This window comes from Miniopterus schreibersii, assembly GCF_964146895.1.
Source record: "Miniopterus schreibersii genome assembly, chromosome: 2".
Lineage (NCBI taxonomy): Eukaryota > Metazoa > Chordata > Mammalia > Chiroptera > Miniopteridae > Miniopterus > Miniopterus schreibersii.
Genome location: NC_138102.1, coordinates 156,419,630 through 156,439,800, shown reverse-complemented (window position 1 = coordinate 156,439,800; position 20,171 = coordinate 156,419,630). Strand labels below are relative to the sequence as shown.

Here is a 20,171-nt window from a genome sequence, read left to right as displayed (position 1 = left end):
TTGATGTTTCTCTCTCTCTCCCCCCCTCCCTTCCTATCTCTGAAATCAATAAAGACATATTAAAAAAAAAAAAAAAAAAAAGACTGACTGAACAACACAGCCAAGTCAGTGGCAATGTTGGGGTTTACACCTAGGCCAGTCATCTGACTCCGAAAGCTGAGGTATTTCTGGTACCAGAAGTGGTAACAGAGAAAGTGGTATTGAAGTTCAGGTTGCCCATGAGACTTTGTCTAAGGTCGATGAGATTCTTGGAAAACTTATTACTTACTATTTGGATTCGATTTTTAGGAGTGCAAAAACAGGAAATGCTTAGCACTCACAGAATGTGGTCATCTCAGTCTTTCTAAGGGAATTGTTATTAATATTAATGGCTCTTGTCAACTTACTGCATAGCTATCTGAGGATGTGTTTCTATTTAAATAGAAGAATTCCTGGAACAGAGTAGTGCGTTACTGCCTTAGTCAACGTTATTCAGAGAAAATATTCTCATGCAAATAGAATTATCATAAAAGGGTCTTAAGAATGTCTCTCAAAATCACACACATGATCAGTTATTGAAGGGAATATTGGATGGTTAGAAAGTATGAGGGAAGAGAAAGGAGAAAATTTGCAGAGACAAAGAAATTCTGAGCCAGAGACTAGAGCCAGCAATAGGCTGGTTTGAATTAAAGCGGAGTGAGCTGTGTAGATTGTCTTTGCTTTTCCTTCAGCTGAAGTTCCTTTGGGAAGCTCTTTGCTGAGCCAGGGCTGGAGAAATTCCACTCCTGTAACTGTAACTGTTGTTTTGACTGGCTTACCCGAGTGGCTGAGAGCTGTAGTTTGAAGAATTTTTAAGCAAAGGGACTTTGTCTGGTTGATGAGTTCAGAATTCAGATAAGATCTTGAAAGTGGTAACAAGAGTCATTATTGTTGTCTAAAACTATAATTCTTGAAGGTAATGAGGTTTAAAAGCAGAAGTATTTGGGAGATTGATTTCAGCCTCAATAAAAGTAGATTTTATTTTCTGTAAGGTACGTAGTGGAAGTAGTGACCCTCGAATGCCCCTCTAAGACATTGCAGATGGTTATTTTGGTTATTTTCATGTGCTGCCTGGCATGTGTTCAGGAAAACCACAGGGGAAAATTGGCTTTGAAATGCTCGTGCTTCAAGGTATATGCTGAGATACTTTATAAAGATTCACTTTCTTGCCAAATATAACATTCAATTACTACCTGGAAGTGTAAAAGTTCATATCTTCACGAAAATCTTAGCAACGACTTTAACAGGCCTGCTTAATTATATTTCCTTTTTTCCATCCCGCAGTGCCTACCTAATTCACCACTAGAGGGCATTGTTGGCAGTGATATCAAGAGAAAGCAAAACAGGGAATTTTGCCTAATTTATTTTTTTAGATCTTTTTCAATTTTTATTTCAGCCAGTAAATAATTATGTACGTTCAAAAGCTATTTTTGTTCTTATATTTTATACCCCCAAATACTTAAGTTCTAGACTTTTTTTCCGTTTATTAACTTAAAGTTTTGTTCAGATTTTTAACCAATTCTCTAGAATATGTCTATCCCCGCCCCCTCCATAATGTTATACATTTTGTAATCTTCTTTTGGAATGTTATTGAGTACTTGGGGAATCATTATTTTTTATTTTCCAATTAGTGAAACAATTCTATTTGCCAAATCATCCTTTTTCCTGATGGTTGTCAGAGGATCTTGGAGTGGGAAGGGGCCTTTTTATAATAGATGAAGTCTCTTCTACACATTGATGAGAGTCTGTCTAAATGAAAAAATAAGAGAAATTCTTTCCATTTTGGGACAACTGTATTATTTATTGGCAGTTCTTCATGTAAATAGGAAAGTTTGCCCCTTTGGAATTTATGGCATTAGGCAAGATCCTTTAGTTGCAAGCAACAGAAGTCAAATCAGGCATGGGTATGCACAAAAAATGGGGGGGACTTGTTGTTAGGAAACAGAGATGTCTCATGGGCTGTGGCTAACATGAGAACTGGAAACTAGAGAGCTGTCAGGACATAATCTGTTCCATTCTCTTGTGTCTGCTTCTCTTTACATCATTACCTCATTCTGCTCTCTGCAGATCAACATTCTCTGCTTCTTCTATCCCCGTGGCAAAATATGCCATTTGAATCAGTAAAAATGACAAGAGTTATTTTTGTTACCTAAGTATAGGCTGTTCCAGCGTCCTGCGAAGCCAGCCACCTCTGGACGGTGCCAATGTGAAACGGCCGTTGGTCCCCGTGGCCATGGGCCCGCTCCCACCTGCCTTCCTGGGGAAGCAGGCCTTCTGGCTGGATGCCTTGTGTGGGTTTCCAAGCCTGTGGCCGAGGCACTCCATAGGCTCCTGATCGTGGTGCGGGCTGAGGAAAGGTAAGCACATACCTGGAATATGGGCCTATTCCCCGAGGAGGAATGGCTGGCCTTCCCAGGATGGAGGGATTCTATATAGTCCGCTTGCCACTAAGTGACTGGCTGGTTTCCTCCAGGAATAATGCTGTTTGGGGGGTTCGGTGTTGGCCTCTGTTGTCAAAAGTTGGATACTTAAAGGCAGCAGTAGCTAGATTGGCTTTAAGTGGGGTCCGTGCTCTTGGGCTCACACGTAGCTTCTGCTTCTGCCACTGTGTCCACTCTGTTTGTGCTTCATCAGGTCTGCACTGGGTGACCAGGACAAAGGCTTGCAACTGTGAAGTCATTTTGTCTCCCCAGTTGTTCAAGATGTTTTCCGTGGCAGGTGCTTTCTGGTCAGCATCCACCTGTAACACACAAGTCTTCACACTTCATGCCGTCTCCCGTCTGTCTGTCCACGGACCTCCTTAGCTCTGATCCTCCAGTTCTTCTCCTTCCAGCCTCCGCACCAGGGCATCGGCCCCTGCCCAGGAATTTACGCATGTGCTCACCTTGGGTCACTTCTCCCTCCACCCAAAGTGAACGACACACATCCTACCGCTCACAGCTCTACCACTGGGAAGAGTTCCCTCTCCACTATTTTTCCAAGTCTAGCACAGAGGGGCTCAAGCTTTCATTTGCATTAGAATCATCTGGAGGCCTTTTTAAAACACAAATTGTTGGGCCCAACCCCCAGGGTTTCTGATTTAGTAGGTCTGGGGTAGCCACCAAGACTTTGTATTTCTAACATTTTCTAGGTGATGCTGATGCTTTTGGTCTGGGGACTACACTTCGAAAACGACTGCTCCAGAGATTATAACATGCATCCTTAACTTATTACAGTCTAAGCAGTATTTTACCACTTCGCGAACAATGTGAAATGTTTATATCTCTAAATTTTTTCTCATTTATGAGGGCCCTTTTTGCTTTTATTGTCATGTATTTAATGTCTACCCATCTTATAAACTCTAATACATTTTATTGTTTTTATTAATTTTGTTGTTTTAAATAGTCACTAGCTTTCTAAAAAGTTTTAAAAGAATTAGTCTTTACACTTATCCATATTTATCCTTTCTGGAGCTCTTCATTCTTTTTAAAAATTCCACACTTGCATTTGGGATCATTTCCTTTTATCCTGAGGAACTTCTTTTTAAACATATCTTTACTGATTTCAGAGAAAGGAAGGGAGAGGGAGAGAGAGAGATGGAAACATCAATGATGAGAGAGTCATTGATCGCCTGCCTCCTGCACGCCCCCTGCTGGGGATCGAGCCTGGAATCCGGGCATGTGCCCTGACCGGGAGTCGAAACTTGATCTCTTGGATCAACCGCTGAGCCACGCTGGCCGGGCCTGAGGAACTTCTTTTATAATTATTTTGCATTGCAGATCTTCTGATGAAAAATTCCCTCAGCTTTGGTTTGTTTGGAAATGTATTTCACTTTCACTTCTGAAACATATTTTCATTTGGTGAAGAATGCTAGGTTCGCAGTTTTATTTAATTTTTTTGTAGTTTGAAGATGTCATTTAATATTCTTTTGGGCTCCACCATTCATATAATCATTCCCTTGAAGATTTGTCTTTTTTTTCTCGCTACTTTAAATATTTTCTTTTATCTTTAGTATTTAGTAATTAACTATGATGTTCTTAAGAGTTTTTTTCTTTATATTTACACTACTTAAGGTTCACTGAGCTTCTTATTCTGTGGTAATGTCTTTCATCAGTTGTGAAAAATTCATAGTCATTATCTTTTCAAATATTATTTTTTACCATTTTTTTCTTTTACCATTTTTTCTAGGACTCCAATCATGCATATGTTAGATGGTTCGACAGTGTCTTTTTTCTTTTTAAAAATTCCTTTTCCTATCTGTGCTTCAGTTTGAATAATTTATTTTAAACTGTCTCTGAATTCATGGACTCATTCTATGACATCTCAATTTCCTACACTGTATAGTTCTAGAAAGTTCATTTGGTTCTTTTTAGAGATTTTCATTCACTTTTCCACCTTTTTCTTTTATTTAATATGTTTATAATAGTTATTTTGATATGTCCATTAATTCCAACCTCTGGATCATTTATAGGTTTGCTGCTATCATTTTCCTGATCAAAAGTCATGTTTTCCTGTTTCTTTTAATTTTTATTTTTAAATATTTTATGCTGGACATTGTGCAATACCATCTGTGGCCATCATTATAGATATATTTCTCTCTAGGTAGGGCACACTTTTCCTCTACCAGGCAGCAAGGTTGAGGGGCTCGTCACTTCAGTTCCATCAAGAACTGAGTTGGGAGGGGAACGGGTCACAATTTTAGGGTGCTTTGGCTCCCATCTGGCTTCCAAGGTGTTGAGAATGAGATCTGGCCTGTGTCTAATAAGGCTGTTTTCTCTAGCTAGCTTTGACATTTAATCACTATGAGACTACAGGATCCCTCTCTGCTTTTCAACCCAGTGTTCTAGCATCACAAATTGATCATCATTCATTGAAAGCTTGTGGGTGAGACTGATGGGTGGGAGGACTGCTTATTCTTTTGGGGGTTCCTCTGGAGTCCAAGATATACTCACGCTCATGTGGCTATTTTAGACTCTGTTAGATTCTCCTTTCTTTCAGAAGAAGAATCCTTTTTCTTATGACAAGCTTACTTATCTACCAAATCGTCAAGCACATGTTATTAGGGAGAAAAAGGCTCTTCCCTGTATGGAACATAAATCCTTTATTGCATCCATTTATTTATTTGTTTGTTTGCCCATTTTTTCTTACTTGTTATTGTAAGAACTATGGTCTGTTATAGCCTTTTACATCATAACTAAAACACAGCTCATCTAAATTGTCTTCCTTATGAAACCAACCAAATTAGGTATTTTTATTTTTATTTTGCAAAGTAAGGTGGAACTTAGAGTGGGTCACTCGCCTCACGTCCTATCTGTAAGCAACATAATCAGAATTTCAGTGCAGGTTGAACTTTCCATACCTTCAAACATCCGCTCACCTCCCTTCCCCAACCTGCCCCTTACTCTTTCCATTATAAATGCAGTGCTGAAAGGCGATTCAGAATAAAAAAGGGGCTTTGTGGTTAAACGGATCTAAGAAATGCTGTAGGCTCTCTCCCCTTCTTTAAGATTCATAATATGTCAGCATGTTTGAAGTCTTACAGTAAGAATTCACTTAATACAATGTTTTCTAAACTTATTTGACCTCAGTACTTTCCCCCATCTCAGCAAATAATATCTATTAACACTTCACAGAACTAGAGCTATGTGGAGTACATTTTGCACAGAACAGCACTAGGTTGTGCTGCTTCCCAGATGTGCTGTTTGTGTCATCTGAAAGGTCACTTATGCAGCGCCTTATAATAACTCACCAAAGCATTTGACAAAAGACGACAGTGCCAAATTTTATTATTCCCTGTAGAAGAAACACACATTAACTGAATATTTAGAATAAATCTACTTTAAGCCATGTCTTTTTTTTTTTTTTTTAAAAAAGGAAAATGGTAAATGTAAGAGACAATAAATGAAGTTAGCATAACGAAATATATTGTTTTATTTAGAAGATATTCTCTTACCTAAATTATGAAGCTGCTATACCCATACCAGTAACAAATCATTCTGCAACATATAAAAATGCTACTTGAGAAGAATTTTGTATCAAAAGAACAAGAAAGTTCAACAGCTGAGAAATTTATAGCTGTCCAGACAGAGGTCATATAAACTGAAGTATTTTCTCCATAGGGTAGAGTCGTTGGATATCATTATCTCATATTAATAGTTTTACCTGGATTTAACTGTAAAGGTTAAAATAAAACCTATAAAATATGTATGTTGCAGGAAATGTGTTAGGGTGTGTTGATTTAGGTAAGATGCATGATATAAAATTTCTGATGAACTAAAAATCAAATTGACTTCCACCGGATCCTCTGGAATGTCTACCAAATTCCAGAGTATATGCATGTCCATGTTCTTGGGGACAGAAAGAGTCCTTTGTGTGGTTTGAAAGCATCATGACCATGATCTGCTGAGTGGGAAAGTTTACTGTATTAGACTCAGATGTACCTCTCTGATCCTGAATATCAGTGTTGACTGAGAAACGTGTGACCACCCTTGATGAAAAAAATCACACTTCATCCATCATCCCGGTGTTACATGAATAAATGCTGATCAGTGGTTTATATTATTAGGGACACAGCTTATATAAAACACAGCTTTTACCTCAGAAAAATATAGTGGCTCCCTGCCAAGCTACCCACAATCTCAGCTTAATCAGTTGTCACCGTTTGGCCAATCTTGTGTTATCTATACTTCCTCCTGCTTTTCCTCATTCTCAACTCCTTCACCTCCAAATGGATTATTTTCAGGCAAATCCTGGGTATCTTACTTTAGAATGATTATCCAGGAACTTCCTGTATTGTACATTACTTTTAAAAAAATTTATTTTTGGAAATGTTTAAGGCTTACAGAAAATTTGCAGATAGTGCAGAGTTTTCACACGCCCTATATCCAGTTTCCCCTGTTACTAATATTTTACATTAGTATGGCACATTTGCCACAATTAGTGAACTAATACTGATACACCGTTATTAACTAGAGCCCATAGTTTGTATTCCAGCTTCCTTTGTGTTTACCCCATGTCCACTTTCTGTTCTAGGCTCTTATACAGGGCACCACTTTACATTGAGTTCTTGTGTCTCCTTAGACCACTCTGGCTACTAAGCAACTCTGCAGTTGCTTAGACTTTTTTTTTTTTTTTTTGAAGGAAAGCACCGTGTAATAATAGACTTCACCTTTCTAAGAGGGCTAAGTGACTTTCCTGATGTCACTTAGCTAGTGAGTGGTGAGCCTGGGGGCAGAGTATAGCTCCTTTCCTTCCAGCCCCGAGGCCACCCGGCTTTGTCTTTCTTTAACGTCAAAGATAAAGCTAAGTCCATCACACTCAACTCCTGGTCAAGGCGGCAGGCAAGTAAACACGGTGCTCGAATCCTCTCATAACCACATCAAAAATACAACTAAACTACGGAACACCCACCATTCAGAACCACCTGAAATCTAGCTGCATGGCAGTCCTACAACTGAGGGTTTAAAGAGGCCACATGGAGACTGGTAGGGGGGCAGAGAGGCATAATGGGTGGGCCCCACACACATGTGGCGGATAGAAATCAGGAGGGGTATCTCAGCTGAGGAGGCCCCCCGAGGAGCGAGGGGTCCTAGCCCCATACTAGGCCCCTCAGTCCCGGATCCAGTGCCAGGAAGACAAGCTCCCGTACCTTCTGTCTGTGAAACCCGGCAGGGACGTGCCTGAGTGACAGGGAGGCTGCTGGACTCATAGGCAGTGCCTCTTAAAGAGCTGTGCGGCACCGGGGCAGAAACTCAGAAAGTTCCAGGGACATATGGGGAGGAACTAAATTGTCCGGCATCAGGGTGAGAGCTTGGGGAGGTGGGGCAGCTTTCTGACAGACAAAAGCGCTGGCAGAGGCCATTGTTCCTTTTCCGAGACCCCCGCCCCAGAGCCCACAGGAGGGTGCCATATCTGAGTCTCCATCAACCTGGCTCACAATGTTTGCCCACCCTGGTAATTTCCTGAGACCCTGCTTCACACAACTGGTGGGCCTGTCCAAGCCATTTCCAGTGGCTTTTCCATAAAACTGGCCTCTCTTGCCTCATGCTTCGGACCTTTTAAATATCTCTCAAGCAAACAGATCTGGAATCTACATATGTCCTACTTCTTGCTAAGTGGTCCCAGGCCTGGCACTAGCTGCGGCCTGCCTTAGTTCATAGCTTGGCCTCTCCTGGGCACTTCTAAGCCCAACACAAGTAGCAGCCATCTGCAGATCACTCTGTAGCTTGTGCTGGGTGACCTTGCATCTCCCAGGAGGCCCAGAGCTAGTGTACCCGGTGGACAGCTTAAGATCATACCAGATTACAATCCTACTACCTCCACGAGCAACAAATGCAAGGGGCAGCCTCAGTAGGCATCAGAAGCTCCACTGAAGCAAGTCCTGCACAGCAGCTCCTCTGCTGTAGTTGCAGCTGGTTCTTGCAGCAAGAGAAAAGCAGTTAGTTACTTACAAGGGGCTCCCTTAAGACTGTAGGATGATTTCTCAGAAACTTTGCAGGCTAGAAGGGAGTGGAAAGAAATATTCAAAGTGGAGGAAAGCAAGGACCTACAATCAAGATTACTCTACCCAGCAAAGCTATCATTAGAACTGAAGGTCAGACAAAGAGCTTCTCAGATAAGAAAAAGCTAAAGGAGTTCATCACGACCAAGCCAGTATTACATGAAATGTTAAAGAGTCTTCTTTAAGAAGTAGAGGGGAAAAAAAGATAAAAAATATGAGCAAGAAAATGGCAATAAACACATATCTATCAACAACTGAAACTAAAACTAAAAATCAATGAACAAGCAGAACAGAAACAGACTCATAGATACAGAGAACATTTTGATGGTTGCCAGATGGGAGGGGGGCTGGAAGGATGGGTGAAAAATGTGAAGGGATTTAGAAGTACAAATAGGTAGTTACAGAATAGTCATGGGGATAGAGCATAGAGAATATCGTCAATAATATTCTAATAACTATGTATGTTGTCCCATGGGTATGAAATTTATCAGGACGATCGCTTAGTAAGTTGCTCTGTTTCCCAGAGCAAACTCTGTATTGAGTTGATTTATATACTTCCAATCCATATTTTATATATAATATACAAATAATGAATTACATATTTATAATATACTTACTATGTTGTATATATTACATGCATATTAAACATATAAATAATGGCTCTGTCGGGCGTGGCTCAGTGGTTGAGTGTCTGCCTAGGATGCAGGAGACTGCAGTTCGATTCCTGGTCAGGGCACATACAGGGTCACGGGCTCGATCCCCAGTCAGGAGTGTGCAGGAGGCAGCCGATCAATGACTCTCATCATTGATGTTTCTTTCTCCCTCTCCTTTCCTCTCTCTGAGATCAACAAAGATATATTTAAAACAAACAAACAAACAAAGCCATATAAATAATGGCATCATGTACATATTCTCCAACTTGCATTTTTCCCCCTCAACATCACATTTTAAAGGTTGATCCATGTTGATATGCATAGATCTAGTTCAATTGCTTCAAATCCTTCATAGTGTTCCTCATGATTAATCATTCCACATTGTATTACTATATTCCCCTCTTGATGGGCATTTAGTTTGTTCCAATTTTTTATGCTATCATTAAAACAGGGTTATAATAAGCTCCTCTTGTCTGAATGATTTCTAAGTCTTTAAGTTTAAAAAAGCTAATTTTTTTTACAAATATTTTTCATTCCTTGATATTTTCTTTTCTTATTTTTTTATTCTTCACCAGAGGATATTTTTTCCAGTGCTTTTGAGAGAAAGTGGAAGGGAGAAAGAGAGAGAAAAACATCGATGTGAGAGGGACACATTGATTTGTTGCCTCCCACACATGCCCCGGCCAGGGCCCTGGATAGAGCCTGCAACTGAAGTACATGCCCTTGGCCGGAATCAAACTCAGAACTCTTCAGTCTGTGGGCTGATGCTCTAACCACTGAAGAAACTGGCTAGGGCCTTGGTATTTTCTTCTAAGACACCTGCTTCACAGTGGTAGGGTGCATACACTTTCAAAACTGAGAAAATTCTGATTTTACACGATAAATCAAAAGAGATAGTTTAGATAAACAGGCCTTTCTCAAATTCTACATCCCTCTGACTCTATGAAGTCATGGAGACAGAAAAGAATCATTGGTGTTAATAAGTATTTGTGAGTCTTTGGTTTTTAAATCGTGCCATTGTGGTATTTGCTTTGTAGTGCATTTTTTGTGTTCACATCAAAAAGTAGAAGTATGAGACTCCTTGCCCAATTTGGCCTTTGCTCATCTATACATTTTGCTTAGGTTCAATGTCAATTTCTTGGTCCCCGACAAATTCCCTGGCAGTAAAGAAATCAATGTTGGAGCACAGAATCTTGTAAGTGCAAGAATTATCCTTAGTGACTGTCTGGTATAGTCCTTAACAAGAGTACTTAGTTACTATATGTTTTATGCAGAGAGATATGCTTTGTAGAGATGCACTTCCAAGAGGGTTGAGATGAGTCATAGTAGTTGATTAGTCTATGGTGGTTATGAGTCACTGGAACCAAAACATTATACAAAATGCTTGGCTGATGACCAAATGCTCTGGCTTGAACTACTGAGAGATGACATTTTGGAAAATGGGAAGAAAATTGTGGTATCTTACTATCTCCCCATGGAAAGTGTTTGTCAGCTGCCTAGAGGAATATTTTCATTTTTGCACGTACTGCTCCCTCGATTTGGAACACCCGCTCTAATGCCGCTACTCTGACTTTCAAATTCTTATTATTCATCTTTCAAGATCCATCTCAGAACTGAAGTGTTTCTTGAGACACAGTTACTCATTCCCATCACTGAGCCCCACAGCTGTTGGTTTCCACTGTTGTTAGACCATCTATCATGTGATACTGTAATTTCCCTGTCCCTATATTTATCTTCTTGACCATTCTTCTGGGGCAGGGGCCCTGTCTTGGTTGTCTTTATGCATATGATACATAGTAGGGCTCAATGAACTTTTGTTACTTTGTTAAATGGGTGTGCTTGCTTATATAGGCACTATGAGATGCTAATAATTATAACAGTAATAATGAACACTTACTGAGCGCTTCTTATTCTAAGAGTTTTATGGTTTCAGATCTATGTTTAAGTCTTTGAGCCATTTGAGTTAATTTTTGTGTAGGGTATAAGATAGTGGCCCAGTTTCATTCCTTAGCATGTTGCTCTTCATTTTTCCTAACACCACTGACCAAAGAGACTGTCTTTTCTTGGCTTCTCTGTTGTAAATTAATTGATCGTATATGTGTGGATTTATTCCTGGGCTGTATTCTGTTCTATTGATCTCTGTGTCTGTTTTTATGACAATATCATAGTGTTTTGATTATTATAGCTTTATAGTATAGTTTAAAATCTGGGAGCGTGATGCCGTGCCTCTTCTGTGCTATGCACATAGAATATCATTGTATTAACTCGTTTAACGTGCCATCACCATCTGGGAGGTAAATACTATAATCTCTTTTACAGATAAGGATGCTGAAGCACAGAGAGATGAAGAAACCTGTCTTGAGTCATAGAGCTTCTAAGCGGTGGGGTTAGGAATTACACTCAAGCATTCTGATATCCGAGACTACATGTTTAAGCGTTGTGCTAGACTGCCTCTATTTTAAACTAGGAAGGGAATCTAAAGATAATTTTAATGAAACAAAATAAATATTTCTACAAATAAAAATAAAAATTGCAGTCACCAAAAGAGAATGTCTCAGGATTAATTTGAAGGCTATACTTGAATGAGTTAGAGCTATTACCTATTTGCCTGAAGGGAAGTCTCTGTTCTATAGTTAAGAAAACCAAATTGTAGAGTAACCATGTGGTGTGATTCCTTGTGAATAATAAAGAAGTAGCAGAAGGCCCCTATAGCCTGGAGCGCCTCCTTTCACATCTTTCTCCATGCTTACAAAACATGTACATGTAAGCCAGGCTGTAAATAGCGGTTTATGACACAGAAGGAGACTAAGTAGGGAGATGAGCTTATTAATTTTCCTTTTATGCATTATTTCACTGGTTTCAGTGACTACATGTCACTCTTCTAATATCTGAAGAGGAATTTAATGAGGAAAAATTATTAAAGATGAATAAAGTAAAATTCTGGTGAGAAATTCCAGAGAAGGTGACTTGCCAAGTCACACCTGGTAGGCAAAGTCATCATACTTCAAGGCAGTTTCCATGAAACCCTCATATCAGAAATGGTAGCTTCATTCTTAAGGACTGTAGGAAATTATGGACCTGAGGTTGCACCAGGTCTAGTGGGGTGTACCATACTCATTGATGCATCTCCGTGACTCACTGTGCCCCACTTGCTCCTCAGGCCTTGGCAACTTGCTCAGTTAGGAGCTTGGCCATTTGTCCCCACCTGCTGTCTCAGCCTGTCCTGGGTGAGGACCACTCATGCATCCCTGTCTGACCAAGTCTCTCACAAAGGCCCTGGCTCCTGTGGCCATTTCTGGGTTCAGAGGAAGTACATGCAATGGGACTGGAGATCTGGCTTCCCCGGCAGCTGCCCCAACAAGCTGGGAAACACACACAGAGAACAAGGGAGGTGCTGTGCAGCCCACTTGGACAGGAAACAGAGGAGAGCCAGACATAAGCCCTTCTCTCCTCCTCCCATTGATCTTCTGAGGCTCATTGGTTTCACATGGCCTTTTCAGAGGTGTCTGTGTGGCCAAGCAACAGACTCGCTCTTCCTGTGGAGCCAGGCCAGCTCTGAAATGCACCAGGAAGCCTGTGCCTGAACTCCTCCAGATGCCACCTGATGTGACCCTTTCCCCTGCTGGCTCTGCTGTGTACTGTTCTGCTGTAATAGACCCTGGCTTGATTACGCTGCCTCGGTGATAATGAGCCCTGTGAGCCTTTCTAGTGAGTCATCCAACATGTGGGTGGTCCCAGGACACCCAAAACACCATCCATTGTATTTTTCATGTCCTAAAGTTTAATTTGAGTTTTTTTATATCATCCATGTCTCCTCTGAATAAGCTCAATCTTTTATCTACCATCTTGAACAGATGGAATATATTTATTATAATTGTTTTAATGTCCATGTCTACGAATTCTAGCCCATGTGTTATTTCTGGGACTGTTTCTCTTGAACGATTATTGTTTTCTCATCAGGTGCAAAGCGCATGAGGAGTTATAGAGGCTTATATCAGTGGAAAGCCACTATCTAAGCACACGGAGAACAGCAGCCTTTGGCATACTTAAGAATTTTTTATTGGATGCCAGGTATGGTAAATTTTACCTTGTTGCTTATTGGATATTATAATATTCCTTGGAATATTTTGGAGCCTTTTTCTTCGGTTAACTGAAAACAGTTTGACCCATTTGAGGCTTGCTTTAGAGTAGGACCCGAGCAGCCTTTAGGCCCACTGCCTAAGAGGCAGGATTCTTTTGTTTTCCCTGCATATTATGAGGATTTTCTTCTCACTGGTGGGAACACAAAGCACCCCAGTCCTGGGCGAGTCCTGGGGATTGTCCTGCCTGTTTCTTGAGGTGGTCCTTTCTTGGCCTTGTTTCTTTACAGTTTCTTTACATGCTTGCACTGATCAGTGTTTAGTTTAAGACTCAAGGGGATCCTTCAAGAAATCTCCAGAAATTTCTCTCTGTGCAACTCCTTCCTCTCCACTCAGCTCTCTCCTCTCTGGGGCTCTGCCCTGTGACTTGTAGCTGGCTTGGCCTCCCCAAATTCTCAACTCCGTCTCTTCAACTCAGGGAGACTGCCGGGACTTATGTGGATTTCCTCTCCCTGTACTGAGGCCTGGAAACGGGGCAGTGAGCTAGGGACATCATAGAGCTCCCTTGTTTGTTTCCCTTCTTGAAGGGATCACTGCCTTCCACTGCCTGTTGTCCAGTATCTAAAAAAACATTGTGACATACATTTTGTTCATTACTTTTTCATTTTTCAAGCTTATGACGCCTTCCTGGTCAAAAGCAAACATCCCATACTTCCACACTATTCTTTGAATCATGAAGTTAAGGGACTTCTCACCAGTGGGGACCATGCCTGGCACACAGTAGATAGTCAAACATTATCTGTTGAGTAACTAAATGAATAACTGGTCTCCTTAACTTTAATATAAATTTAGATACTTCAAAAAACTTTATTTAGATCTATGCAGGCTTGAGGGGAAATCCTTGCTCTGTCACTTAATAACTGTCTGACTTTATGGACTTTTTCCTTGTGAGGATACTATGAGCCTTGTGGGGCAGGCGTGAGGGAGCCAAGGGGTGGTGTATGGAAAGCAGGCAGTAAATTCTCAGTGAAAACGGGAGCTCTTGCTATTGTTGCTCTTGATGGGCTTAAACAGTGGCCTTATGTTGATATGAGGCTTTATAATTCATGTGCTTTCCATATATGTGTCTTATATAATCCCAACAATATATTTTTCCCAAATAATTACCTAGGTTTAATGTAATACAAACAAAAGTCCTATGAGTATTATGAAAGAAGAAAAAAAATTAAAGCCAGCTAATATTTGAGTATTTGGGGACTTGAGAGCAGAGCTTTGCTTCTATGGAGGGCTCTTGAGCATCTCACTCTGTCTCTGGCTTTGAAGAGCAACATCCGGGCTTTCATGACAGACTTGGTCTCTCAACTTTTCAACCCTCCCTTCATCTAGCTGTGTGTGCCAAAAGCAATTTTTCACAGACTCCCTTGTGCTCAGTGTCTGTGGCATAAGCCCTAAAATTAATGTTATGGGCTGCTTTGACAGCTGGTCTAATGGGAGGGCTTGATCGGCCTGAGTGCAAGCTGCCCGTCTCAGGCCGCTCTCACGGACAAGGCCCCTTAGCCAAACAACAGTCCTTATCTAGGGGACCAGGCAGTTCTGCTTACCCCTGACTAATGGGGTTTAGCTCCCTGCCAGTGTGGACTCATTCAAACGAATCTCTCACATCCACCCGTGGGAACCAGGGGCACTCCACCCGCTTGACACTACAAAGCCTGTGCCCGCAGCCCCTGGTTGTTCACTCCGCCTGGAGTGCCACCCCGTGTGGGGTGCTCTGCTCCCTTCCCGAGGCTGAGAGTGTAGGTGTAGATGCCATTGGTCACGCCTGTCCAATGTTGGGTGTCATGTGTTTGGCCATCCTCATAACCTTAGGACGAACCCCTCCCTTGACAATGGGGTGACAACGGGGTGACTAAAACACCATCCATGTCACTCACTTGCCCGGCCTCCCTTCCCTTCTCAGGCCTAGTGGGCGAATGTGAAGGCAGGGCCTCCAGAGGGGAGGAGAGGGCAGGGGACCGAGGGCATTTAAAAGTGGGTCTGCCGATCCTCTGAAAACGTCGGGAGTTTAGAGACACAGGTTCCCATGAAGGGTCGGGGAGCAAGGAGCCAAAGCCAACTTCTGCCCTGGCTTTGGGGCTGGCCCTCCCACACCGAGAAAGGGTGACACGGATTGTGGTAGGGCCGGGAGCTCTCCCTGGGCACCCTTCCTCCCTTCCTCCGCACCCTGGTGGGGAGGGGTCTTTAAATCTGATTATACACCTGACTCACGCTGTGAGAGGTGGTCAGTATTACGAAGGAGAAGGCCTGTGTCTGTAATAACTTCCTCGGTCAAGTGTCCTACTGGGGATGTTGGGAGCCCCTGTTACATCCCCAGGTCAAACCAGCAACAATGGCCTGGCTGGCTTTGGGGAGCTGGGGTGGGAAGGATGCAGCGGGAGCCACTGACTGGCAGAGGCTAGGAAAGGACCATGTGTCAGAAAAGTGTCTGCTCTGTTGGAACTGAAACATTTCAAGACATAAAATACAATTTCCCCCAAACTTTAAACAATGAGTATATTATTAAATGGAAAAAAAAAAACACACCAAAAAACCAACAGAAATATCTGATGTGGTCCTGACTATAGTTTATTTCCCCAGAAAATTCCTAGTTTTAGACACAATAAATGGAATAAGTTGGGGAGCCAGAAGTTAATTTTATTTAAAAGGAGAATTTGATGAATCTAGACATTTTTCATAGGCAGTTAATTTTAATATCTTCCTCCCAGCTGGTCACTAGTGTGGCTGTTTGAGCTGGGAAAGATCTCTTTTCACGCTGACCGAGTCAGAACGGTCTCTCCTAAGAGAGTGAGGCAAATAATCTTGGAACAGTCTGGGAACAACACAAGTAATGCACCGGGCTCTATTCTAAGACTTACTCACGTGCATTATCTCACTTAGTTCCCACAGTTTCTCTGCCAGGTAGGCGCTATCACTGATTGTGTGATTTCTGGCAGGTTATTTAACCTTTCTGAGACCCATCTGTAAAATGGGTGGAGTCACAATACCCATCTCAAAGTTTTTATAAAAATTAAGTGATGAAATCACTGTAAAGCACTTAGCCCAATTCCTAGTGCACATTAACTGTGAAAGAGAGCAGAGTATGCTAACCCAAAATATGGCTCTTTGGCACAAGGATAATTATAAGAAACTGCAGACACCGGAGAAGCTCTAAAAACAGAGTAAAATGGAAATTTACATTAGAAAGGGGACTGTACCAGGAAAAAAGCTACTATCAGAGAGAACATTTTCTCCTGAGAGACTTCTCTGCAAGGCAGGGCAACCTTTGTTTACCAAACATCACTTCTTCATCTCTTCGAAGCCCCAGTTCCCTATCCCTTTCCTTAGCTTATGGTATATAAGCCTGGATTGTGTGGCTGCTTTTTGAATTTCATATCTTTATGAGGCTCCTGGACATACATAGTTAAAATTGTTTTTATCTTCCTGTTAATTTGCCTTTTATTATTGGGGGGGGGGGATGTCTTAGCCACAGGACTTAAAACAATAGGGGGGGGAGAATTATTTTTTCTTCCTCACAACTGCTAAAAGTATACGTTGTTAAAAAGCTATGCTATTTTCATTCCTGATTGTCCAAGGGAAGTGTTTATAGACTATGGATGTTAAAATATTTGAAATTTCAAAAGCACTCAGAGCATCCAACGTTCCATCACTGGGCCATCATTTGAACGCAAACTTGGAGCAGGGCAGGAAGCAGGCCTGTTACAGCCAGACCATCCCTGAGACCACCAGTGGTGTGTGCATCTTTGGTCCCAGGCACATGGACTGTGGAGGCAGGTTGCCTGTATTCTAATCCTAGTCCTGCCATTCCATACTGTATGGAATGTGTATACTTGGGCATTTAGGTAACTTCCCTATGCCTCAGTTTTCTCATCTGCCAAGTGGAAAGAATAGTAGCACCTACCTCAGAAGATTGTCATGAGCCTTCCAGGAGACAGAGCAGGTAAAGGGTGCCTGGGTGTAGTGAGCGCATGCATGGTAGCTAGGACACTCAAAGTAGATCCTAATACAAAACACTAATTCTCACCCCTATCATGTGGGGAATGATCTGTAAAGAATGGTTTTGGGTGATTAAACGACTAACATGCATTAAGTACTATTTACAAGGCACTGTGCTAAGAATATTACCTCTTTTAACTTATTTAATCTTCACAATAGTGCCATATGATAGGCGCTGTTGTTCTTCTCATTTTACAGATGAGAAAACTGAGGCACAGAGAAGTTAAGCACCCATTGCTTCAAGCAGTAGGAAGGACTTACTGTTAAAGGGCCAAATGGGTGTAGTTTTGATCCTGTTGTAATTAGCTAGTTATTAATAACAGGAAAGGAGCAAAAGGGGAAGTCAGACATCATAGGCAGGTCATTTGGGCAGCTTCACCAGGAAGCTGCAATTTCACACTCCCCAAGGATCCAACAAAGGGGAGATAGACGAATGCCCAGTAAAGTTGGGGGTGACTAGGGAAGGTGCTTGCTGTCAGTCACACCTGGTAACAGAAGTCATTGGTCAGAATGGGCATGGCCACTGCAAGCCCATGGAAATTTGGGGATCCATAATCCCCTAAACAAAGGAATTCACTCTCTTGTTTCCTCTTGAAACTCTTGGGGTGCTTGGCTCATGACTCTTATGACTCTTGGCTTCCTTGCATTCTCCCTTATGGCCCATGACCATGCAACCCCACATGCAATGGACTGATGGACTGCAGTGGGAGACACAAGCTAAATTAGCCTGATGCTGGACTGAACCCAGCTCCAACACGGAGAGGAAGCTCTGGACACTGGCTCTGCTTCTAGCTCTATTGAAACCCCAGCTACACTTCTTCTATGACTGGACTAAGGGAAATGGGTCTTTGGAAACCTAGGAGTATAATTCCATGGAAATAAAGCTTTCTATTATATCTATTATTATGCATCTCAGAAAATTCCTTTTCTTGGGATATCGAAAGAACTCCACCCCAGCAGCAATGGGGGTGAGGAGCCCCTCTCTAGTCCAGTAACAGTTTGCAGCACAGAGCTCACTCAAGCATAGTGTTCACAAGCTGGGTTGTAGATCAGAAGGGGGCAGCCTGGTCTGGGAGGGGAGAGTGGGTTGCGAAACATTTGCAAATCCATTACTTGTACTCAGAGGGGGCAGAAGCGTGGTGGTGGTGGTGGGGAGCCTGCAGGACACATCCCTTACCCCCTCAGCGGGAAGCCAGGGCCACTAGAGGCCATGTCACTGAGCCTATCACCAGGGGAGGCCGCAGAGGGATGCTTTCCCAAAACTCAGGCACCTGGCATTCGTGTGAACTGATAAAAGCAAAGGAGGGAGGGATGGAGCCGGCTTTGTGGGGTAACATGCCTCTTAGTACAACACTGAGATAAGGCAAAGATGGTTCCGTTTGCCCATCCTACCACCAGTCTGAAAAACCTCGTTTCCAGAATTCTTTGTTTACACAGGGAAGGACACAGAGAACAGGTTAAACTATCTTCAGGTAACACCAGTTAATCCCTTGGAGTCACTGCTTTATCTGTATTTGTTGAAAAGATTGGAAAAGATTGAGTTTAATGTCATCCAGCTGAAAGCAAGAAAGGGAAAAAAGAAGCCAAAGGGTGTGTGTGGTTGGGTGCGGGGTGGGGATGGCAGCAGGGAGGGTGGGGGGAATGGGGCTCTGAGAGGGAAACTGGTTGGGCACCAGAGACAATTCTGCCTGCTTCCAGTTTCTCTAAGCCAGCCTTGGAAATGCCATTCAGGAGGACCTCCTGATGACTTTTTGGCATGGATGGTGTGTAACGCTGACCCCTGGGCGAGAGCATACAGGAATATTGTCTCTCTTCATCTTTAAAAACACTTCACTTTCTATTCAGCAGTCTTATTGCAGTTTAAAGGCCCATCAGTCAAGCTGACATTAAGTGGCTTCTTATATAAATACTTACACAGTTCTGACTTCGCAAGGGGCTCTGAAAAGCATTCTATCTCTTTTAAGTCCTTTTAAGTTTGCTTTTGGCTTTAGCAAGTGTGTACAGATATATCCAGAGGTGGAAACTATTCCTGAGCAAATGAACTCCACAACCACAAAGTTATGCAAAAGATCCATGCTCAAAATTCACTGTGGGAGTAGCCCCGAAGGTCCTTTCCAGGTAACACGGTTGGGAACTTGCTTTTGCTGTTAAATATTGTTCTCGTTTAAAACAGAAACATTAAGAAATTTTAAAAATTGAAAAGTGTTTGTGGTAGACAATCTGAAGGGTATGGATAGTGAATTGAAGAAAATTAAGATCACTTGTAAATATAATACGGAGACAACTTCTATTAACAATTTTTGTTCAGAATAGATCTGTATCTCTATTTTTGTTTCTACTGATCTGTCATTTGACCCATGACCACACTAATGTTCTGGAATAGTAACCAATTTCTCATAACATTGATTGAAGTATGATACAGACATTAAAGTACACAAATCATAAGTGTACCTATGCACAAATCAATGTGTTTTTCTAAGTTGAACACTCCTGTGTGCCTAATACCAGCTCAAGAAACAGAAAGTTACCAGAACCTGTAAGTATCCCTCTACCCTCGGCTTGTACCCTGAGGCCCTTTCTGTACCTCAAGGAGCTAGAGGTTTCCCACCTTCATGTCCTGGGAAAAAAGGTATCAGCAGACCACAGAGGAAAAGAGCTTTACTTTATGGCAGAGAGCCAAGAATACAATGGGAGATTTTTAAGAACATGAGTCAGATTGAATTGATTTTTCTAACCCTAAATCTAGATAAAGGATTCTTGGATGGGGGAAGGGGAGAGAAGAAAATAGGCAAATAGAGCATAGACATTGGTGGGTCTCCTATAAGGGGCACTGGCCCTGCTCTAAGCTCAGAAACTTTATCAGAGAAACTGTGGATAAGAATTTCGACCCAC

The 20,171-nt window shown here is 41.9% G+C and overlaps 1 protein-coding gene across 1 annotated transcript in view; it reads right to left on the bottom strand.

Moving 5' to 3' along the window:
• Window positions 1–2,446: 2,446 nt before the first annotated feature.
• The window catches only part of LMNTD1 (lamin tail domain containing 1), a gene marked incomplete at both ends in the record, with an annotated part of 56,100 nt that continues 38,375 nt past the window's right edge, over window positions 2,447–20,171 (bottom strand). The window contains one exon of the mRNA XM_081127801.1: window positions 2,447–2,758. Within this exon, the coding sequence (XP_080983927.1) occupies window positions 2,447–2,758 (312 nt within the window). The remainder of the gene's footprint in view (window positions 2,759–20,171) is intronic.